We start from the raw sequence: 23860 nt of genomic DNA, 5'->3' as shown, positions 1-23860 counted from the left end.
CCCCCCCCCCCCCCCCCCGCACGTCCTGTCCCGCCTCAGAGGCTGGGAAACGCCAGCAGGGAGAGGCTAAGAGACACACCGCAGCCCCACATTCCCTAACACGTCCTGGGCCTCACAGTCCCCACCGGGTTTCGGAGTCATCATCTCATCTGCTCTTCCCCCAAACCTCATAAAGTGGGGGTGCGCTGGTGGACATTCCTTCCGTGTATCAGATGAGAAAAATAAGGCAGGAGATGCCAAGCAGGCCTGGAGCCCAGCCTCGGGTCTCCCGCCTCCCGACCGGCACCCGCCCAGCACGCAGGGCAGGGAGGAGGCTTGGAGGGTCCTCCAGGATTGCCAGCTAGGAGCAGCCCTGCAGGAGAGGCCGGTGGACACTGTCGTCCAAAGTGACGAGCAGCCTTTGGGAGCCGGGAGGGCCGGAGAAGTACAGGCTGTCCCCTTATTTCACAGAAGGGCCCAGGAGGCCGTGAGCTGCCCTGGGCCACAGGGTTCCGGAGTGCAGAGCAGGTGGGGGAGCCCAGGGACCCCTATTCCAGGCCGGTAGGCGCCCCACACTGCACGCTCCGAGCTCAGTGTGTGGAACCGTCAAGGACCCGTGCTTTTGCTCCCCGGTTACTTGGTGCGAGGTTGTAGGGCCTTCTGCGGATCATTTCGTTTCCATTCGCAAGCAGCTCCCGGCGCAGCGAGCCCAGACTGCCTGGTTCACGTCGCAGCTCCCTGGCTGACTGGCTGTGTGCCAGGGCGACATCCCCACGCCACCGCCTCAGGGTTCTGCGGGGTTTTTACATAAAGTCTTTCGCTGAATCGTGCCCCGCCACAGTGACTCCCCGCACATATTGGTTGATATTATGTACTGATTCTAGAGTTAGAAGAAGGGGCAGTAAAATTTTGTTTGGCTCCGCAAGTGAAAGTGACTGTGCCGGCTCCCCTGTGTGGTCTGGAGGCCTCAGGAGGAAGGTATGGAAAGGCCCGAATGGTTCCACAGCAGGAGAGGAGGGATTAACTGACCTGCACAGAGCCACCCTGGTACCCTTCCCAAGCGTGGACCAGGAGGCCCTGGCCTGCTCTGCGTCCTGCCAGGGACCTGTCATCAGCGGCTGACTCCACTCCCTGACTCGTGGCCCCGGATTCCCGGGGATCGCAATACCTGAGGGAGGCTGGTGCCTACCCCCTGCCTGATTGCTGAGAACAGCTGGGGCCCAAAGGCCGGGCCAGACCTATTTGTGGGGAGGCAAAGCATATCCGAGCCGAGATGTTGGAGAGAGTTCGAGAAAACAGTCCCATCTCAGCTTCCATCTGCCTGGCCAGGGCCCAGCAGGGACCCAGGCAGAGCCAGGGAACTTTTACTCAAAGCAAAATGACCAACCAAGACTCTGGGAATGCAAGTGTGTTCGGATCTGAGCCAAGAGCTCCTGGGGGGCCCCACGGGGTGCTCAGGAGGCCCAGGCTTCAATCTGTGAAGGTGTGGGGGTCCGAGGAGCCTGGTGCACGGGCAGAGGAGGGCGCTGGCTTCAGTGACCTGAGCAAAGGGCATCTCCGGGCGTGCTGTTCCTGTCACTCTCCCAGAGCGGTGCCACGGGGGCTCACTGGGCGGGCTCAGGCGAGGCCCTCCCGCCGGCCGCCGCCTCCTGCCTCTCCGGACAGGCTCTACGGTGTGAGGCGAGGCGTGTGCGCACAGGCCAGGGGTGGGGGAGTCAAGTCAGGATCTGCCCCCATGTGTCTCTGCCCCTCCCGGGCCACAGCAAGGCTTTGGCACCTCCTTCCCCACCCCATCCATTCCTCTCCAGCTTCGGTCCTTTATACTGAAGTGGACTTTTAAAAATAGGTAAAGCACATGGTACACAGTGCAAAGCTCCCGTCCTGCCCTGCCCCCTTCCCCCTCCGCAGGGCAGCACGCAGGTCCCTACTGAGGGGCACATGCGAATGCAGGCGTATAGGTCAATATTCTCCTTTTCTGGCCTTTTTTGGTGGCAGACTCCTCTGAGAATCTGGAATAACTCTGCATTCCTCCCTAAAATAGGGTACACACACACACACACACACACAAATTAGTGTATGATTTCAGGGGTTTACTCAGTGGCCACTTTTGTCCTGCCCAGCAAGGGATTCTGGTTGTGACTTGTAGCAACTGGGTCCGACCCGTATTTTCTCTCCTTAACCCTGGCTCCCCATGTTCACACATCCCCTACCTGCCCGGATCTTGGCAAGATTTCAACAGAGAGCTTCGAAGGCCTTGGCAAAATAGCTTCAGCAAGCCAGCCATTCAGTGCCTTCCTTCAGTAACTTCCTATTATATTGAGACCAAAATAAAATCTCAACTCCTAGAATGGCTTTGAAGGCCTTTCACTCCCTGTGTCCCTGAACGTCCCTCCTGGTCTCATCCCACCGTGCTCACCCTCTGCCCTGCAGCTCTGGCCACAGTGGCCTCCTTTCTGCCCCCCTTCTTTCTGCCCCCTATAGAGCGTGTCAAAGCCAGGTCTCCCCTCGGGCTCTGGGTTTCAGCTGCTCCCTCTGCCTGAAAAACCGTTTCCCCTGAAACTGCGTGGTTGGTTCCCTCTTGTGTCAGCCCCAGTGTCACTGCTCCAAGAAGCCCTCCGCAGCCACCCCTCCTAATGGCGTGTCCCCTCCCAGCACCATCCCATCCCATTGTCCTCAGGACACTTACCACAGTGAAGTTATCTTACTTCTTCAGCCATTTACCGTCTTCCCCCACTAGGGCGTGAGCTCCCCTCTCCAGCACCTAGAACTGGGCCTGGCACACCCTAGGCGCTCAGTAAATGTCTGTGGACTGAATAAAGAATCTTGGTGGAGGTTAGATAAGAATCTGGACTCGCTTCTCCATCCCACCAAAGCAGCTCCAGGCAATCCCTGGCTCCGGTTCCAGGCAAAATTCCTGCCTCTCCCTCATTTCTCTATTCCCAGATGTCCTACCCTTTTCCCAGATCTCTGGGGCCCCTCCTTCCCAATCAGCATCTAACAAAAACTCTTTTGTGATTTTATGCCTGGGGGATTTAATCTGAGTCAATTTGGCTTCTCCAGCTCCCGCTCTGCTGAGTCCAAAGATCTGATCAGCGTTTCCAGTGGACCCGCCAGCAACTCTGCCGTCTGAGGGCCCGAGCTCCACCCCAGGGGGACCGCGGGTGCGGACGGAGGATGGTCTGAGCCTCGCTCCCTGAGCTGCCGCTCCTGGGTTTTGGGGAAATAAAGGAAGAGCAAAGGCTATTTATTCAAAGCTTGCTACAGCAAGGGAGTCAGCCGTGGCCACTTGTTTTCAGAGAGACTCAAGGGCAGACAGAGGGGTGGGAAAGTTTTATTTATAGCAGGAAAAAGGAAAGGATTCTGATGTGCCTTCTCTGGAGGCTGTCGGCGGCGTGGGGGAAGCTGTAAGGCAGGTCCCTAGAAGCTGCACGTGTTGTGTGACTGGCCGGGGGTGCGGATTTGACTTTCTCTGGTTGGTCCTAAGTTGCAGTATGGACAAAACTTGGGGAAGTTGTCAGTGCTGGCCATTTCGAGCCAATTGTTCCAGAAAGTTAGTGTTTCGCTTTCTGAATTGTTACTAGACATAGTCTGCTTACAAATGTGACCTGTGGATCGCCTGGTGTTTTCTTGTTGATAAGAAGTTGGTTTGCGGGTCAGAGTTCTGTTTGCCCACGTGCTCTGGCCACTGTCCGGATGTTGGATCTCTCGGTCTGCAGTCTCGCCGTGGCTCCTTCCTTCCCTTCAATGTGCGAACATCTCGGTGGCAGAATCGTCACGTATCTGATTTCCCTCAGGCAGCCCCTCTCCGGCCAAGGCCTTTGCCGGCGAAGAATCCTGGTGAGAGGCGCAGGCCGGGGAGCAGGACTGGCCGTCGGGCGGGCCGTACACCCTCACAGGACTGGCTCCACAAGGGGATTCTCAGCTGGAAGGCTTTGTGGTCCGTGAGGGGTTTCAGGAGCAGGGCTGCTATGGATGGGAACTGGGGAGAGATGGGGGAGCCCTGAGGCGGGGGCAGGTGGAGGGGCCTAAGTTAGCCCCTTACTCCCTGCGTGGCGCGTGAAGGTGCTGTGTGAGCTGTGAAGGCTGCGGCTGAGGGAAGGCTGTGGGAATCGCCTGGAAAGGCCCTCTCGCATCAGAACGAGGAGACGGAGCCGACTTAGGCAGCAATAATAATAATCATACCAGAGGGGCGCCTGGCTGGCTCCGTCATAGAGCATGTGCCCCTTAATCTCAGGGCTGTGAGTTCAAGCCCCACGTTGGAGCCTACTTAAAAAATTAAAAGCAAACAATACTTTCACTGCGTTGGAGTCACTGCTTTGAGTCTGCCTAGGACCCCCACCACAGTCCTGTGAGGTAGTCACCATTACCATCTCCATGTTGCAGGTGAGATCCTTGAGGCACAGGCCAGTTAAGGATCTTGCCCTAAGCGCCGGAGGGGAGAGAATGCTAGTCTGTGTGCTTAGCGCAAGATCGACGACCTGCACCCTCGTTGCTGCTTCCTGATTCAAGGTCTTCGTTCGTGATGTGCGTCCCAATGCATCACTAACAATTAGCTGTAATAAAAATCGGCTCTAAGTGCGAGGCATGGCTCTAAGCATTTGCAGGTATTAACTCCTTTAAGCTTAGTATCAGCCGGCTGAGGGGAAGAACTGTGATTATCATTTCCATTTTAGGGAGGAGAAAACTGAGGAGCTACGGGGCACAGCCTCTGTCCCTGGAGTCTGCACACCAACCACCGACCACCGTCAACAAGCAGGGCCACGGCTCCCTCCATCGAGCCGGCCCCGGCCGGGACTCCTCGCCCTTCTGGACACTCTCCCCAGAAAAACATGCCCCTGCACACACAGCGACTCCCCGCAGGAAATTCAGGTACCCCCACGGGCCTTTCCACGGCAAGTGGGCGATGGGGGAAGACTTCAGGGGTGAATGTTTCAGGCAGGGGATATTCTCTAGTCTGGAACAAAAGGTCAACAAAAAGTCAAAAGACTTTGAATTCTAAAAGACTTCCTTTATTGAGAGTGGAAATACAATTCCGTAGCTACTTTTATTTACTTCACTAGAGAACAGAACAGAAAGCAGCTTGTCCGGGATGCCTGGGTGGCTCAGTCCGTTAAGCATCTGCCTTCGGCTCAGGTCTCGATCCTGGGGTCCTGGGCTCAGGTCTCGATCCTGGGGTCCTAAGATCGAGTCCCCTGTCAGGCTCCCGGCTGGGGGGGGAAGTCTGCTTCTCCCTCCCCCTCTGCTCCTCCGCCCCCCGGTTGTGCTGTCTCTGTCTCTCATATAAATAAATAAAGTCTTTTTTTAAAAGATCTTTTAATTCATTTATTTGACAGAGAGAGACGCAGTGAGAGAGAGAGAGAGCACAAGCAGGGTGAGTAGGAGAGGGAGAAGTAGGCTTTCTGCCGAGCAGGGAGACCAATGCGGGACTTGATCCCAGAACCCCGGATTGTGACCTGCCGAAGGCGGACTCCTAACAACTGAGCCACCCGGGTGACCTGAAATAAATAAAATCTTTAAAAAATAAAAAATAAAAAAAAGAAAGAAAGCAGCCTGTCCTTAGAGGTCCCATCTTTGGATCAACTTAATTACCCAACATGTCTCACACATCTAACCAGCTGAACACTGCAGGAGGAACTCTCATAATTCTGCCGATTTATGCCAATGCACATTTATGGGGTCTAATCCCAGCGGGTCTTTAACACAACTTGGCAGCTCTTCCTTGTACCAGATAAACAGTCACACCCGTGCTCATGATGGCCACTCCAACCCGTCTGCAATGATTCTTTGAGCTTTAAAAATTTTCATGTGTTAGAAGTACAACTGCAAAAATTTTAATTCACACCCGCCAGAACTTTTATCCAGTTTCTCCCTCTACTTGGGCTCTTGACCTTTTATTTTGTTTATTTGGATAATTATTGATTTAGAGGCTATCATGCCTGGCGCTGGGCTGGGCTCTAGGACCCTACCGTGGTCTCTGTTCCCGTGGACTTTACAGACCAGAGAGAAAGACTATCATTCCACAAATAATCACAAATATGATGAGGGACGCTAAAAGGAAAGTAGAGAGATTATCAAGCGTGTTGATGTGGAGGTCTCAGGAAGGCCTCCCTGAGGAAGTGGCATTTCAAGCTGAGTCCTGAAGGATGATATGTCAGTTTGGCATGCTTTGGGCTGCACACAACAGAAAATCTAACCAACAGTGAAACCACAAGGATGTTTATTATTTCCTTAAGAAGCCTGGAAACCGGGACACCTGGGTGGCTCAGTCAGTTAGGCGTCTGCCTTCGGCTGAGGTCATGATCCCAGGGTCCTGGGACTGACCCCTGCATCGGGCTCCTGGCTCACTGGGGAGCCTGCTTCTCCCTCTGCCTGCCTCTCCCCCTGTTTGTGCTCCTTCTCTCTGTCAGATAAATAAATAAAATCTTAAAAAAAAAAAAAAAGAAGCCTGGAAGCAGAGAGTTTCAGGGCTTTTAGGAGACTCAACAATATCAAGGGCCATGAGTTGATATCCCTACAATTTTCTTGGTTTTTCCCTCAGTCTAAGAGGGTTGCCATGGATTCAAGTGTGACTTCCTTACATAACATCATCTCAAAGCACAAAGAAGAGAAAGGGCTCTGGTTCCCAAGCAGCTCTCTTTCAAATGGGCACAAAAATTCATCCACAGATCCCCAGGAGTTTTCCTCTTGTGTCTTTTCTCCCAAAAGTGGGTCATATGCCCACCTCAGGCATAGACAGAAGGGGTTACCATGATTGACTTAGACCAGTCAGGATTGATCCCACAGAACAGTGACCCTACTCTAACTTTCCTGAAGATCTTGCTGCCTACTGGATCCCTCAAACAAGAATCAAAGGGTCTACCAATTCTGGATATGGACGCCCAGATAATAAGTAATAAACATTCATACCAATAAAAACAAACTTTTAAAAGTCATCTTAAAAGAATCAGAGAAGTAACAAGATTTGAGGAATTGCTGAATTGAGAATTGAGATGCTGAGATACTGAAGAGGATGGGAAAGTGGAGACGTGAAGCCTCCTCTGAAGGCTGCTTATGCTTTGGGGCTTTGTTCTGGAAAAGGCTGAGCTGCAATTCTGGAAGCCTCCAGGGGCTAGGGTGGAAATTTCAAAGTCATGTGGTTCCAACTGCTAGTGCCCTCAGGAGCTGGCAAAAGAGTAAGTTCTCTTTAGAGGAAGACAATATTATCTTGAACGCCAGGGTATTTCTATAAATAATTTTCTAAAACAATGTTCAGTACACAAAGATAACGCAAGGATATCAGACAGCACGAATAAGAACAGTAGGTACAACAGGGAACAGCAATAGACTCACAGGGTCTCCAGATACTGAGATGACCAGCATAGATTACAAAACACTTATGCTTGTTATGTTCAAGGAATAAAAGCCAAGAATGGAAAATTTGGATGGGAAATAGAAATTTTTAAAACGATACTGTAAATGTTAAACAGGAAAAAAATGTAAATTCTGAAACTTAAAACACAATAACCAAAATTAAGAACTGAGAGCCAGAGATAGTAGAAAGGAAAATTAATGAACTGGAATATATAGATCAGAAGAAAATACCCAGAATGATGCATAATGGAGTAAAAAAGAAAATGCAGAGGAATGGGTAAGAAACACGGATGTCGCAATGAAAAGGTCTAGGAAGAGGTCATAAGGAAAGGAAAGAATGGACATAGGCAATATTTGAAGAAAAAAATGGCTCAAAAATTTCCAGAATTGAGGAAACACATTAAATCATAAACTCACTGCCTTATATATTAGTGAAATTGCAGAAAACCAAAGACAAGGAGAACATAGTAAAACAGTCAGAGTAAAACAGACAAATTACCTTTAAAAGCCACAACACTCAAAGGACCCACATTTCCCTATTTCCAAACTTACTGCAGAGCTACAGTAATCGAGATGGCGTGGTGTTGGCGTAAGGGCAGACACACAGGTCAACGGAGAATTCGGAGTCCAGAATAAATCTTCACGTTTATGGTCAACTGATTTTCAACATGGGTGCCAAAAATTCAACAGGGAAAAAATAGTCTTTTCAACAAACAGTTCTGGGACAATTGTATATCCACATACAAATAAATAAAAGTGGACACCTACCTCATGTAATACACAAATATTAACTCAAAATGGAACAAAGACCTAAGTGTAAGAGCTAAAAATATCTTAGAAGAAAAAAATCTTAGAAGAAAACAAACATAGAAGTAAATCTTTGTGAACTTAGGTTAGGCAATGGTTTTCTAGATAGGACACCAAAAGCACAAACAACTAAAGAAAAAATAGATTAATCAGACTATATGAAAATTTAAAGCCTTTGTGCTTCAAAGGATTCCATCAAGAAACTGAAAAGAAAGGGCATCTGGCTGGCTCAGTAAGGCAGGCAACCCTTGATCTCAGGGTCATGAGTTCCAGCCCCATGTTGGGGGTAGAGTTTATTATTTATGATAATTGACCATATACTAAGCCATAAACTAGTTTCAACAAATCCAAACGATTAAAATCATTCAGAGCTATTCTTTAGCCACAATGCAATTATGCTAGAAATAAAAAACAAAAGGACAGCTAGAAAACCCCACATGTTTGGAAATAAAACAATACATTTTTAAATAATTCAGGAATCAAAAAAGGTTTTAAATAATTCATGAATCAAAGAAGAAATTATAATGAAATTACAAAGTCTTAAATAAATAATTTTAAAACACTACATAGCAAAAGTTGTGGGATACAAGCTATTCTCTTGATGGAAATTTACAGCCTTACATAGTTAAATCAGAAAAGAAGAAAATACAAAAATTAATGAAATAAACATGCATCAAAAAGTAGAAAAAGAATAGCAAATTAAACTTGAAATTGGAAATAAGGAAATAATAAAAATAATTGGAAGCATACATACACACAACAGAATAAAAATAAAACAAGTTGGTACTTTGAGAAGACTAATAAAACTGATAAACCTTTGGTAAAATGAAATAGAAAAAAGAGAGAGAGAGAGAAGGCTGGAATGAAGCCTGTCAGTAATGAAACACAGGGCATTACTACAGTCCCTGCAGATCTTCAGAAGAAACCAAGAGAATATTATGAACTTTAAGCTAAAGCATTGGAAAATTTTTATGCAATGGATAAATTCCGAAGGGGGAAAAAGTTTATAAAATACCCAAGAAGAAACAGGAATTCTGAATAGACCAATAACTCAAAAGAACTGAAACCCTAGTTTAAATTTTTCCTACAGGGGCGCCTGGGTGGCTCACTCAGTTAAGCATCTGCCTTTGGCTCAGGTCATGATCCCAGGGTCCTGGGATCAAGGCCCATATTGGGTTCCCTTCTCAGCAGGGAGCCTGCTTCTCCCTCTGCTCCTCCCCTGCACTGGTGCTTTCTTCTCTTGCTCACTCTCTCTCTCTCTCAAAATAATAAATAAGTAAATCTTGAAAGGAAGGAAGAAAGGAAGAAAGAAAGAAAGAAAGAAAAGAAAGAAAGAAAGAAAGAAAGAAAGAAAGAAAGAAAGAAAGAAAGAAAGAAAGGTGGAAAAAATATTTTCCTACAAAGCAGTTTCCAGGCCCACATGGCTTCATCAGCAATTTCTGTCAAATATTTACTGAAGATATTAAGTCAATATTGTACAAACTCTTTCAGAGAAAAGAAGTAATTACTTTTGCCAACTCATTTTGAGCTTAGCACAATGTACTGTAAATATATGTATTTTTAAAATTTTCAAAGAAAGGGAACATGGAAGAATAGGAGGACCCTAAGCTCACCTTGTCCTACGGATACAACTAGATGTAAATAACCTGAAACTTTCTATATATTAATGTTTTGACATTCTAGAAAAACCTCTCCTGGCTTGGGAGAGACAATTCTGAAGAGATGGCAGAGGGCCTGGCTGGGAGCGTCATCCTGGGCCGTCCCTCCTCTGTCCGGCCCTGCATCCCAGGAGGCAATACTACTCTGCCTTCATCATCCCAGGGCCAGGAGCCAGGCAACTAGGGACCAACCCTGTAGCCCAAAGCTGGCCAGAATTACTCAAACTAGCCAGTCCTAAACCCTTCCCTGCCTCGTCTTTTCCCCAGAAACCCCAATAACGGCCCAAATCCTCCCACATCCCACTATCTCTGTCTCCTGACCGCCGTGGTGTCTTTCCAATGTGTCTCTGTAATTTTTTTTTTTCAATCAGCAAAAATGGGTTTTTGTCTCCTGATTCTAGGACCTGTGTGCTTTTTGGGAATTTCTCCCCTCTGCTCTTTTCTGTCTCTTCTGTGGCTACACCTGACTGACCACCTCATAAAAACCAAAAAATATGTAATCTTGATACCAAAACCTGATATGCTATGAGGAAGAAAAATTATAGGTAAATCTCATTCATAAACAATGACACAAAAAATTCTATTAAATTCAGCAATATGTAAAAAAGAATGATACATCATGTTCAAGTTGTGTTTATTATGATTTAGTAATGCAAGCTAAGCTTAACTTTTTAAAATATCGATTAATGAATTCACCACATTAACAAGCCAAACAAGAAAAATCATAGGTCATCTCCATAGCTGCAGGAAAAATATTTAATAAAAAAACCCTGAAATATATTTATGATACAAAACTCTTAGCGAGGGCGCTGGGCTGGCTCAGTTGGTAGAGCACGTGACTCTTTATCTTAGGGTCGTGAGTTCAAGTGCTATGGGGTTAGAGTTGACTTAAAAAAATAAAAATAAAACAAAACTCTTAGTGAATTAGTACTAAAAGGGGACTTTTTTTTTAAAGATTTTGTTTATATATGTGACAGAGACAGCCAGCGAGAGAGGGAACACAAGCAGGGGGGAGTGGGAGAGGAAGAAGCAGGCTCATAGCAGAGGAGCCTGATGTGGGGCTCGATCCCATAACGCCGGGATTACGCCCTGAGCTGAAGGCAGACGCTTAACGACTGCGCCACCCAGGCGCCCCAAAAGGGGACTTTCTTAATATGACAAAGGGTACTACAAAGCACCAGTAGCAGACGTCACGTTAATGGTGAAATGTTGAGAGCTTTTCCTTTGAGATCAGTGATTTATTGCTATGTAGCAAATTATCTCAACACTTAGTGGATTAAAACAATAAATATATATTATCTCACGGATTCTGTGCATTAGGAATTTGAAAGTGGCCTGAGCGGCTCTGGCTCTGGGTCTCTCATGAAGTTACAGTCGAGAAGTGAGCTGGGCTCTAGTCATCTGAAGACTTGAGGGGGACAGAGGATCCCTTCAAGGCCACTCACATGACTGTTAGCAGGAGGCCACAGTTCTTTACTTGTTGGCTGCAGTCCTCAGTTTCTCTCCACATGGACCTCTCCTAGAACTAGTTTCTGAGACAGAGAGGCAAATGCCCCCATGTCTTTTATGTCCTAGTCTCGGAAGTGACATACCCTTACTGCTACCATACTCAATTGGTCACAAAAACAGTACGAGAGGGGACTACACTAGGGTGTGAAGACCAGTGGGAGGTACTGACCTTGAGGGCCATCTTGGAGACTGGCCACCACAATCAGGAACAAGACAAGGTCAGCATGCCCTCTCTCACCACTTCCCATCAACATTACTTGGAGGTCTATCCAGGGTAGTAAAAAAGAAAAAGAAATAAAAGGCAAAATGATTGGGGTACCTGGCTGGCTCAGTCAGTACAGCATGTGACTCTTGATCTCAGGGTCATGAGTTCAAGCCCCACACTGGGCATGGAGCCTACTTAAAAAAAAAAAAAAAAGGCAAAAAGATTAGAATGAAGAAACAAAACTATTGATATTTACAGAGAAGGGCTGTGTGCATAGAAAATCCCAAGGACCCTGTAGCTAAGACACATCTTTCCCTCTCACAGCCAACCCCAGGACGCCTGAGCGTCAGCCCTCATCCTGCAGTTCTTCACAAGCCAATTCCACGGAGAGACGTTCCCCTGAGGGGGAGACAGAGGTCCTCAGGGATCGGCAACGTTGCTCTGAAAAAGTTGAAGCTAAGTCAAAAAAGACAGAAAAGGATAAATCTTCAGATTAAAAAAAAATAGGCTTTTTAAAAAAAGATTTTATTTATTTATTTGACAGAGAGAGCACAAACAAGGGGAGTGGCACGCAGAGGGAGAGGGAGAAGCAGGCTCCCCACTGAGCAGGGAGCCCTATGCAGGGCTCGATCCCAGGACCCCGGGATCATGACAGAGCCGAAAGCAGACGCTTAACTGCTTAACCAACTGAGCCACCCAGGTACCCAAGAAAAAGTCTTAACATAAAAAAGAAGTAAGAGCAAAAGAGATAGTTACATTAAAAAAAAAAAAAAAAAAGACAAAACCAAACCAAACAAACCCAAGAATGGTACGTGAATACATCAAAGGGAAGGAAGACGGGAAGGAAGACCCACCGGAGAACGGAGACACTGAAAATGAAGAGGTACAGAGGAGACAGGAAGCCAAATCTGGGACACTTTACACCACAGTTTTTAGTGGTCCTTGTACCTCCCTTCAAAATAGTTTATAAACTACTTGGTAAATGCATGTTTTAGTAGCCCTAGAAATGAAATTTTAGGGTTTTTTTAGTAGCTAAAAACAAAATTTTCAAGAGGAGAAAACTGTACCTCACCTCATGAATTTTTACACATCTAGATAAATGTGAACTTGGTTTATTATGAGGCTGTTGATTTGATCTGTTCGACCATAAATTAGGAGCATCCTGAATTAAGGGAGACTTTTGCTTTTCTGGGTATTTTATACACACAGAGTCACACAACATGACGTCTCTCACCGAGCAGAATGGTTTTGACGTTCATCCATACGGTAGCATGTATCTGTATTTTGTTCCTTTTAATTGTAGTTCATTGTAGGGACAGACCACATTTTGTCTATCTGTTCTCCAGTTGATGGACACTTAGGATGTTTCCAATTTGGTTTCCATTTTGGTTACTATGAATAAGGTTGCTAAGAACATTTATGTGAGGGGCGCAAGGGTGGCTCAGTCAGTTAAGTGTCTACCTTCGGCTCAGGTCATGATCCCAGGGTCTGGGATCGAGTCCCCCGTTGGGCTCCCTGCTCGGTGGGGAGCCTGCTTCTCCCTCTCTCTGCCTGCCGCTCACTCTGCTTGTGCACTCTTTCTCTCAAATAAATAAATAAATAAAATCTTTAAAAAAAAAAAGAACATTTATGTGCAAGGCCTTATGTGGCTATGTTTTCATTTCTCTTGGGTAGATGCCAAAAAGTAGAATTGCTGGGTCATATGGTTAAAGTATGTTTAACTTTTTCAGAAACTGTCAAGTTTTCCAAAGTGACTATCATTTTTTATTCCTGCCAGCAATGTCTGAGACTTCCCAATTCTTCACACCTTGCCAACAAATGCTGTTAATGTCTGATTTTTTCTATTATAGCCATTTCAGTGGGTGCGACAAGGTTTGCACGTGGTTTGGATTTGTGTGTCCCTATCATTAACGATACTGAGCATCTCACCGTATGCTTTTATATCTTTGTAGGTGAAATGTCTACTCAAACCTTTTGCCCATTTTTTGATTGGATTGTTTCTTTTCTTTTTATTGAGGTGTAAGAGTTCTGATAGTCTCTTCTGGATAAACACCCATGTTGTTTTTCAGTAGAATTGTCTCTCTCTCTCTCTTCTTTTTTTTTTTTTTTTTTTTTTTTTTGAGAGAGAGACAGAGAGAGAGCAGCACAGGGGGAGGGGCAGAGAGAGAGGCAGAGAGAGAATCCTAAGCAGGCTCCATGCCCAGCGTGCAGCACAATGTGGGGCTCAATCCCATGACCCTGAGATCATGACCTGAGCCAAAATCAAGAGTTGGATGTTTAACCAACTGCGCCACCAGGCGCCCCTTTTAGCCACTAAATTTAGAGTAATTTGTTACAGGAGCCATACTAAATGAATACAGATAGTGTTAGTCCAAATATTTTTTTTTAATATTTTTTTAAGATTTTATTTATTGATTTGAGAGAGAGAGACAGCAAGCACGAGTGGGGGTAGAGAGGCAGAGGGAGGAGAAGCGGGCTCCCTACCCAGTGGAGAGGCAGATGTGGGGCTCGATCCCAGGACCCCAAGCCAAAGGCAGATGTTTAACCAACTGAGCCACCCAGTCACCCCTAAAAAAATATTTTAAAATTTATTTTAGAGAGAGAGCACAGTGGGGAGGGGTAAAGGGAGAGGGAGAGAGAGTCTTAAGCTGATTCCACACTGAGCATGGAGCCTGATGTGGGGCTTGATCTCACAACCCAGAGATCACAACCTGAGCTAAAACCAAGAGTCGGATGCTTAACCGACTGCGCCACCCAGGTGCCCCTCTAAATTTTTATTTACATTTTAATATTATACACACCATCTACTCAATAAAAATTTCCAGGCTTTCATAGCACATTATCAAAGGTATTAGGAAAAACTAAACTACCACTGTTAAAGTCATAAAGAATAGCACATTGTTCCGAGAGGGAGATCCAAGACCAGAGTATAGTTCTGTTTAAGAGACAAATTCTAAGGGCAACCAGCAGGGCTGGTTCCTTCTGGGGGCTCCAGGGAAGAATCTTTAGCTTCTTTCTTCCAGTTTCTGGTAGCTGCTCACATCACTCCGATCTCAGCTTCGATAGTCAAATGCCTTTTCCTCTCTTGATGTCATATCTCATCGTGCCTCCTTTTTAAATTGTTTTTTTGAAGATTTTATTTATTTATTTGATAGAAAGTGAGAGAGCACAAGCAGGGGGAGTGGCAGGCAGAGTGAGAGGGAGCGGAGCAGGGAGCCGGATATGGGACTCGATCCCAGGACCCTGGGATCATGACCTGAGCCGAAGGCAGACGCTTAACTGACTGAGCCACCTGCATGCTCCATCCTGCCTTCTTCTTATGAAGACCTTTGTGATTTACATTTAGGGTCTGTTCAGATAATCCAAAGTAATCTTCCCATCTCAAAGTCCATACCCTTAATCACATCTGCAAAGTCCCTTTTGCCATGTAAAGGTAACACTCACAGGTTCCAGAAATTAGGACCTGGATATCTTTGGGGGCCATTCATCAGCCCACCACACTCTCCAATACAAATATAGTGCAATGTGAGTCACAAATACCAGCCACATTTACAATTCCAAATATTTTAGTAGTCACATTTTAAAAAGTCAAACATGGAATACTACTCAGCCATCCAAAAAATGAAATCTTGGGGCGCCTGGGTGGCTCAGTCAGTTAAGTAGCTCCCTTCGGCTCAGGTCATGATCCCAGGGTCCTGGGATCGAGCCCTGCAGCAGGCTCCCTGCTCAGCGGGAAGCTTGGTTCTCTCTCCCACTCCCCCTGCTTGTGTTCCCTCTCTTGCTGTCTCTCTGTCAAATAAATAAATAAAATCTCTTTAAAAAAATGAAATCTTGCCATTTGTGATGACATGGATGGAACTAGAGGGTATTACGCTAAGTGAAATAAGTCAATCAGAGAAAGACAATTATTTGATCTCACTCATATGTGCTATTCAAGAAACAAAACAGAGGATCATAGGGGAAGGGAAGGAAAAATAAAACAAGATGAAATCAGAGAGGGAGACAAACCATAAGAGACTCTTAATCACAGGAAACAAACTGAAGGTTGCTGGGGGTGAGGGATGGGGGGATGGAGTAACTGGGTGATGGACTTTATGGAGGGAACGTGATGTAATGAGCACTGGATGTTATATAAGACTGATGAATCACTGACCTCTACAGTTCACATTACATGTTAATTAATTGAATTAAAATCTTAAAAATGGAAAAAAAATTTTAAAAGTCAAACAAACCCAAAGAATACAAAAACACTAATTCAAAAAGATATATGCACTCCTATGTTTATTGCAGCATTATTTATAATAACCAAATTATGGAAGTAGCCTAAGTGTCCATCAAGAGATGAATGAGGGGGGCGCCTGGGTGGCACAGCGGTTAAGCATCTGCCTTCGGCTCAGGGCGTGATCCCGGCGTTGTGGGATCGAGCCCCACATCAGGCTCTTCTGCTATGAGCCTGCTTCTTCCTCTCCCACTCCCCCTGCTTGTGTTCCCTCTCTCGCTGGCTGTCTCTATCTCTGTTGAATAAATAAATAAAATCTTTAAAAAAAAAAAAAAAGAGATGAATGAGGGGCACCTGGGTGGCTCAGTCAGTTAAGCGTCTGCCTTCAGCTCAGGTCATGATCCCAGGGGCCTGGATTGAGCCCTGCATTGGGCTCCCTGCTCAGTAGAGAGTCTGCTTCTCCCTTTCTCTCTCCCTCTGCCCCTGCCCCTGCTTGTGCTTGCGGGCACTCTCTCTCTCTCACAAATAAATAAAATCCTAAAAAAAAAAGAATATTCTGTAAAAAAAAAAAAAACAGATGAATGAATAAAGATGTATGTGTGCCTGCGTGCGTGAGCACACGCACACACACACACACACACACACACACACACAGAGGAATATTACTCAGCCATAAAAAAGAATGAAATCTTACCATCTGCAAAAACATGGATGGGTCTACAGAGTATAAATCTAAGTGAAATAAATCAGTCAAAGACAAATACCATGCAATTTCACTCACATGTGGAATTTACGAAACAAAAATGAACAAAGAAAAAAGAGACAAACCAAAAAACAGACTCTTTCTAAAAATGTTTTTTATTATTTTGGGGGGGTGCAGAAGGAGAGAGAGAATCTTACGCAGGCTCCATGCTCAGCACAGAGCCCGACACAGAGCTCTATCTCATAACCCTGAGATCATGACCTGAGCCAAAATCAAGAGCCAGACACTTAACTGACTGAGCCACCCAGGCACCCCCCAAAAAACAGACTCTTAACTACAGAGGACAAACTGATGGCTACCAGAGGGAAGGTGGGTGGGAATGGATCAAATGGTATACTTATCATGATGAGCACTGAATAATGTCTAGAATTATGAATCACTACATTGTACACCTGAAACTACTATAACCCTTATGTTAACTATACTGGAATTTAAAAAAAAGTCAAATGAGACAAGTGAAAATAATTTTAATAATCTACTTCATTTAACACAATAAACCCAAAATATCATGTCAACATGTAATCAATACAAAAATTATTAACAAGATATCCGAGATACCTTGCATTTTTTTCATGCTGAGTCTTTGAAATCTGGTGTTCTTTACTTTTAGGACATTGCAATTGAGACCAGCCACATTTCAAGTACTCAGTACCCACAGTGACTGGTGGCTACTGTACTGGACAGCACGGCCAGCTACTCAACTGGAAAGTCACTGGAATAACTATTCAGAAAAGGCTTACAACAATATGGGCTTTCTATTTTTAATACTTACATAAAATAATTTGTACAGGGGCGCCTGGGTGGCACAGCGGTTAAGCGTCTGCCTTCGGCTCAGGGCGTGATCCCGGCGTTATGGGATCGAGCCCCACATCAGGCTCCTCTGCTATGAGCCTGCTTCTTCCTCTCCCACTCCCCCTGCTTGTGTTCCCTCTCTCGCTGGCTGTCTCTATCTCTGTCAAATAAACAAAAAAATCTTTAAAAAAAAAATAATTTGTACAGACTATTCCTAATGTTTGATACTGATCATTAAACAATAGCCAAGACACTCTTGAAAAAGAACTAAGTGGGAGGAATTGCCTTATAGATAACAAAATTTGTTATAAAGCTGCAGACTGTGAGCGCCTGGGTGGCTCAGTTGGTTAAGTGTCTGACTTCGGCTCGGGTCGTGATCCCAGGGTCCTAGCGTCGAGCCCCGCACTGGGCTCCCTGATCAGCAGGAGGCCTGCTTCTCCCTCTCACACTCCCCTTGCTTGTGTTCCCTCTCTCCCTGTGTCTCTCTGTCAAATAAATAAAAAATCTTTGGGAAAAAAAAAAAAGGAAAGAAAAGCTACAGACTGTGGGGACACCTGGGTGGCTCAGTTGGTTAAGCATTTGACTCTTGATCTCAACTCAGGTCTTGATGTCAGGGTTGTAAGTTCAAGTACCATGTTAGGCTCCACGCTGGTAAAAATAAAAAGAGTAAAGCTACAGACTGTGTAGTATTGTGCAAGGATGAACAAATAATAGAACAGAGGGTCCAGAATTAGCCTCTGCAAATATGGACACTTGATTTATGACAAATGTGACTCTGTGGAGCAGTGGGGAAGTCACAGCTTCTCCACAAATGGTGATGGGAAAACGGAATCTCCAGATGGAAGATCCCTACCTTCCCGTATAAATAAAAATCCACTCCAGGTGAATACAAGTCTTAAATGAGATAGGATGAAAGTGACAGAAGATTTTTTAAAACCAATGGGGGGGCGCCTGAGTGGCTCAGTCGGTTAAGCATCTGACCCTCGGTCTCAGCTCAGATCTTGACCTCAGAGCAGTGAGCTCAAGTCCTGCGCTGGGCTCCTTGCTGGGCGTGGAGCCTACTTAAAAAAAAAGAGAGAGAAAATGGAAAAAGCACTAGACATAATGACCATTATATTCAATTTAAAAACATCTTTTCATCAAAGACACTGTTGAGAGAGAGCAGGCACAATATTTCTAATATATTACCTGCTGAAGAGTTCATATCTGGAAGAACTACAAATCAATACGGAAAAGTCTAACAGAAAAATATGCAAGATACTTGAGTAGACGTATCACAGAAGATATCCAAATCATCATATAAAAAGTGTTCAACCTCATTTATACACACAGAAATGCAAATTAAACCCAATACAAACAAACTCACCAGAATAGCTAAACAGAAAATCTTAAGAGTTGGTAAGACTGTGCAACAAGAACTCTCAAACCCTGTGGATAGGAGTAAAAATTAGTACAACCACTTTGGCACTCTCTAGTTAGGCTGAAGAGACTCTGACCCAGCCATTCAACTCCTAGCTGCCCTTTATGCCCAACAGAAATACATGTAATTTTTTAAATTTTAGCATATTTGAAATAGCCTAAAGTTGGAAACAAGCCAAATATCCATTGACAGTAGAACAGATAAATTGTGGTATATTTCTAAAATGGAATCCTATATGAAAAATGAATAAACTATGGTATAGGGAATGACATGAAATGCATGCTTAAAAAGCCAGACACACAAAAAAAATGTTCTACTTCCATTCTTATAAAGTTCAAAAATGGGTAAAATTAAGTGACTGTGCATTCTTCACAATAGTGAAAAGGTGGAAACATCCTGGACATCTATCAACAGATGAAGGGATAAACAAAATGTGGTCTATCCACACAACAGAATATTATTCAGCCATAAAAAGGAATGAAGCTCTGAAACATGGGTGAACCTTGCAAACTATGCTAAAAGAAATAAGCAAGACACAGAAGTACTTCCAATTACTGCAGTTCTTACGAGAGGTTCCTAAAATCACAGAGACAGAAAGTGGATGTGAGGTTACCAGGGGCTGGGAGGAGGTGGGCCATAAAGCTTTTATAAAAAAAACCTAAATGGTTGCTACATTTGTGGTGAGCATAGCAGTGTATGAACTTGTTAAATCACCATGCTGTACACCTAAAACTAATGTCACATTGTGTGCCAGCTATACTAAAAAATCTTTTTTAAACCCTAAATGGTTGTTTAAAAACAACCACCACCACCACCACCAAAAGGACGCCTGGGTGACTCAGTCAGTTAAGCATCTACCTTTGGCTCAGGTCATGATCCCAGGGTCCTGGGATCGAGTCCTGTGCGGGGCTCCCTGCTCAGTAGGGAGTCTGCTTTCTCTCCCCCCTCTCTGCCGGCTGCTCCACCTGCTTGTGCTGTTTCTGTCAAATAAATAAATAAAATCTAAAAAAAAAAAAAAAACCCACCAAAAAACAACCACCAAAACCCCTAAATGATTGTTTTAGGATTCATACTTAGGTGGTAAAAAGAGAAAGAAAAAGCAGGTAAATGATTATAATAAATATGACGGGAGGAGAGTCGTCCCTTCGCAGGGGTGAGGAGTCTGAACACAAAGCAGCATTCCGGGGGGCTTTCGGGTGGTTGCTGCAAGGAGTTTCACTTTATAATCATCCACTGAACTATATTTACGTTCAGTACAATTCTTAAATGTGTGTTATTTTACACAATGCTTTTTTTTTTTATTTAAAATTCAGCAAGAATGAAGCCTTGGGTTGGAAGAGGATGGCCTGTTGAGTGGCAGGAGGCCTCTACCACAGGGGCACAGAGCTTACCCGTCTCACAGAGAGGGGAAGAGAGTTCTTTCAGAGGGCAGCATGTGAAAGCCCCCCACGTACAAAAGAATGTGGTGAACCTGAGGAACTGAACGGGAACCAGCTGAGTTCTGAGGGGGCCTAGAGCACAAGAGGGAAGACGTATGTGTGATGAAGTCTGAGGACTGCAGAGGCCAGACAGCGGAAGGTTGGGCAGCCAAGTGGGGGTGTGTCAGACACGGTCATAAGGGAACAGTGGGATATCGCCGAGATAGATAGAAATATGTATATGTATATTTTTTAGAGTGAGAAACAGAGAGAGAGAGAGAGAGAGACAGGGGAAGGGGCAGAGGGAGAGGGAGAGAATCTGAAGCAGTCTCCACACCCAGTGCGGAGCCCCGTGCAGATCTTGATACCAAGGCCCTGAGTTCATGACCTGAGCCAATATCAAGAGTCGGACACTTAACCGACCGAGCCACCCAGGCGCCCTATCACTGAGGTATTTTAAAGCAAGGAAGTGGCCTGATCACACCAGTCAGCAGGTCATGCTGCCTGGACTGTGGAGAATGGACTGGACAAACCAGGAGACCAGTTAGGAAGCCATTTCAAGAATCATGAAGGTTGGTGGGAGATGGGACTAGGGTGGAGACACTGGAGAGGTGAGGAATACTGTGTCCTTGTGCCTTGTACTCACTTCACAACTCTGTTCAACTCTAGGCAGCACTATCTTCCTTTCTTTAAGTTAAAAATATTTTGTTCTACTGTATATCCTATGACATACTGTACCTTACCATATAAGCTTGTACCTACATTTTGGGTACAGAGTTATGCACACAAGACAATGGCCAATGTATTTTCTGAGTGATTTAAGGGATTTCCAAAGGTTATATTGACTATGTAACTTTTGCCTTATGTACTGACTTTAGGACCTAACCTTGGTGTAAGGTACAAGTCCACTGTTGATGGATTTAAGAGACACTTAGACGTGGTGACTGACTGGAATAGAAGGAAGAAGGAGAACGATTCACTGAAGAGTGATATTCCCAGATCTCTTGCCTGAACAACTGACTAGAAGGCGGTTCTGCTTATTGAGACGGGGCCCGCTGGGGCAGGAGCAGTCGGAGGGTACAGATGATCGGTTACTTTTCCCAAGATTTTATGAAAATTTTCAAAACTGCAGAAAAGTTGACAGATTGTATAGTGAACATCCATATACTTACCACCTAGGTTCTGCAACTCACTTACTGTTACATTTTCTTTTTCATATCTTCCCACATACCCAGAGGAGTTCATTTTTGAATAGGCTGAATTTATGGTATCTAAGAGACTTTACAGGCTACTAGGCTAGAGTACAGAAGCACATTTAAAGAGCAGGCTGTGGGGCGCCTGGGGGCTCAGTCGGTTCAGCGTCTGCCTTCGGCTCAGGTCACGATTCCAGGGTCCTGGGATCGAGTCCCTCATCGGGCTCCCTGCTCAGCAGGGGGTCTGCTTCTCCCCCTGCCTCCTGCTCCCCCTGCTTGTGCATGCTCTCTCTCTCCCTCTCCCTCTGGCAAATAAATAAATAAAATCTTAAAAAAATATAAAGAGCAGGCTGCACATACTGCCTCCTCTTCCTCACCTCCCATTCATACTCCATTCCCTAGAATTGGGCCGTTTTTCAAAAGTTTATTTTTAAGTGATCTCTACACCCAAAGTGGTGCTTGAACTCACGACCCTGAGATCAAGAGTCACATGCTCTTCAGACTGAGCTAGCCAGGCACCCCTAGAATGTGGCTCTTTTTTTTTTCCTTAAGATTTTATTTATTTATTTGAGAGACAGAGAGAGAGAGAGAGAAAGAGTGCAAGGTGGGGGGGGCAGAGGGAGATGGAGAGGGACAAGCAGACTCCCCACCAAGCAGGAAGCCTGACATGGGGCTTGATCCCAGGACACTGGTATCATGACCTGAGCGAAAGGCAGACGCTTAACTGACTGAGCCACCCAGGTGCCCCTAAAATGTGGCTTTTAACATCTTCCTTCTGAAGATGCTTTCACTAAGGACGTTGACTACTGCAGACTCCAAAACGGAACTCATTATCCCCCTCCTGTAAAACGTGCTCCTCCTTCTGGACATTCTACCTTACAGACACCTAGACCTCAAATCCGGGAGTCATTCTAAGATATCTTCGGCAGCAAGCAGGGTCTGTCAATCCCATTTCTTAAATATCTTTTTTTTTTTTAATTTTTTAAAAGATTTTATTTACTTGACAGAAAGAGAGAGAGCGCATAAGCAGGGGGAGCAGCAAGCAGAGGGAGAGGGAGAAGCAGGCTCCCCACTGAGAAAGGAGCCGGATGCGAGGCTGGATCCCAGGACCCTGGGATCATGACCTGAGCTGAAGCCAGTCACTTCACCAACTGAGCCACCCAGATGCCCCTCTTAAATATTTTTAAAAGATATCTTCTCCCTCTTCATCCCCTGTACCATTAAAGCTCTGGATCACAAAATTTCTCAAAATTTTGATATCGAAGAACTACGATTTCAATCTCTGAAGTGGTCCCCGTCTCTATCCTTTCTCTGGCGTATCTATTCATGTCCACCTGTCTATCCATCTAATTTACTTTTTTTAAAAAGTCTGTTCACTGGGGCACCTTGGTGGCTCAGTTGGTTGACCTCCTGACTCTTGATCTCAGCTCAGGTCTTGATCTAAGGGTTATGAGTTCAAGCCTTGCGCAGGGCTCCAAGCTGGGCGTGGAGCCTACTTAAAATAATATAAAGTAAAATAAAAAAGTCTGTCACATCACTTTTCATTTACAATTTTTTAAAAAATTTAAATTCAATTAGCCAACTTATAGTGCATCATTAGTTCCATTTACAGTCGTTTGGAGGTGCTTCTGCCCAGGTTGGCGTGACTTCCACAGCCCTTCAAGATCTGCCAGAAAGCATGACTAAACCTAAATTTACAACCTCATCCCTAGTTACTCACCCACACCATTTTTACCACTTAATGGCACTTCAAACATACCAATCACACTGTTTTGCTTTATTGCCTCCTCCACGAAGACCTCCCTGAAAGCTAGGCTAGGTGGCTCCCACAGAATCCTGAGAATATATCTATCATTCGATATACAAGTCCCCACAGAGATAAAAATCCTTGAGGGCGGTGTTTTAGTCTTCTTCATGGCCACAATATTTAGACTAACCACCTAAGAATACTCTGCCTAACACAAAACAGACCCTCTGTTTACTTTAGGGGAACTCTGCATACATTCAGTGCTTTGTACACTCTCTCTTTCCGTTCTTGCAAAATCCTACTCGAAACCTGAATTCCTTCCCGAAACTTCCCGGGTCCCTCCAAGTAGTTAGGGGCTCTGACTCCTTTATCCACTGCCCCTGAGCTTAATAAATTATATCTTAATATTTCACCTATACAACTAACTGCCGTAAATGTTAACACTTTCCCCTTTTCTTGGTAACTAATAGCAATCCTATCCATGCTTCTGGGCTCAATCCACAACCAACTACCCTGATCCCTAGAGAGAATTACCTCTTTTTAACTCTCAGCTCACGATGCTTACCATCGAAGTCTTTCATTATCGCTGCTTACTACCGCTGTCCCGGTGCCCTCCCGGTCCATTCCTTAGACTGTAACCTTCTAGGGGCTGGGAGGGCGGTCCTACCTGACTCCCCCACCAGCACTTGCAGGCGCCGCGCTTGGCAAAAGCAGCTGTAAAGCATCTCCGGGAAGCTCCCGAAAGGACAGAGCCCTTTGGAGATGTCCCTGCCGGCAGCTCCGCCCCCTCCCCGCGAGCT

General features: G+C 45.3%; 1 protein-coding gene across 3 annotated transcripts; it reads right to left on the bottom strand.

Moving 5' to 3' along the window:
* Window positions 1-2799: 2799 nt before the first annotated feature.
* Window positions 2800-23844, bottom strand: LOC117801047. Of its 3 annotated transcripts, XM_034654212.1 has the most exons (5): window positions 23626-23833; window positions 11473-11568; window positions 7882-7985; window positions 4347-4532; window positions 2800-3958 (listed from the first exon to the last, which is right to left on the bottom strand). In XM_034654212.1, exons 1-5 carry the CDS (start codon window positions 23639-23641, stop codon window positions 3770-3772), a joined length of 591 nt encoding a protein of 196 aa, XP_034510103.1. In that variant the 5' UTR covers window positions 23642-23833; the 3' UTR covers window positions 2800-3769. The 3 variants fall into 3 exon arrangements, 1 of the variants encoding a protein (XP_034510103.1); XR_004623419.1 differs by lacking the exons at window positions 7882-7985; window positions 11473-11568 and having other exon boundaries at window positions 2800-4532; window positions 23728-23844; XR_004623418.1 differs by lacking the exons at window positions 7882-7985; window positions 11473-11568 and having other exon boundaries at window positions 2800-4532.
* Window positions 23845-23860: the final 16 nt, after the last annotated feature.

Source organism: Ailuropoda melanoleuca, chromosome 2 (assembly GCF_002007445.2).
Source record: "Ailuropoda melanoleuca isolate Jingjing chromosome 2, ASM200744v2, whole genome shotgun sequence".
Taxonomy (NCBI): domain Eukaryota; kingdom Metazoa; phylum Chordata; class Mammalia; order Carnivora; family Ursidae; genus Ailuropoda; species Ailuropoda melanoleuca.
The sequence above is the reverse complement of the archived record's forward strand: the minus strand, read 5'-3'. Positions and strand labels throughout refer to the sequence as shown.

What these genes read in the sequence shown, in the direction of transcription:
- LOC117801047 (XM_034654212.1), bottom strand. An exon ending in TCGATTACTGTAGCTCTGCA is followed by an intron (nt 4,533 to 7,881) that starts GTAAGTTTGGAA and finishes TTTTTATTACAG; the next exon opens with CTAATTGTTAGTGATGCATT. An exon ending in TCACCTGCAACATGGAGATG is followed by an intron (nt 3,959 to 4,346) that starts GTAATGGTGACT and finishes ATCTCTCCCCAG; the next exon opens with TTCCCATCCATAGCAGCCCT.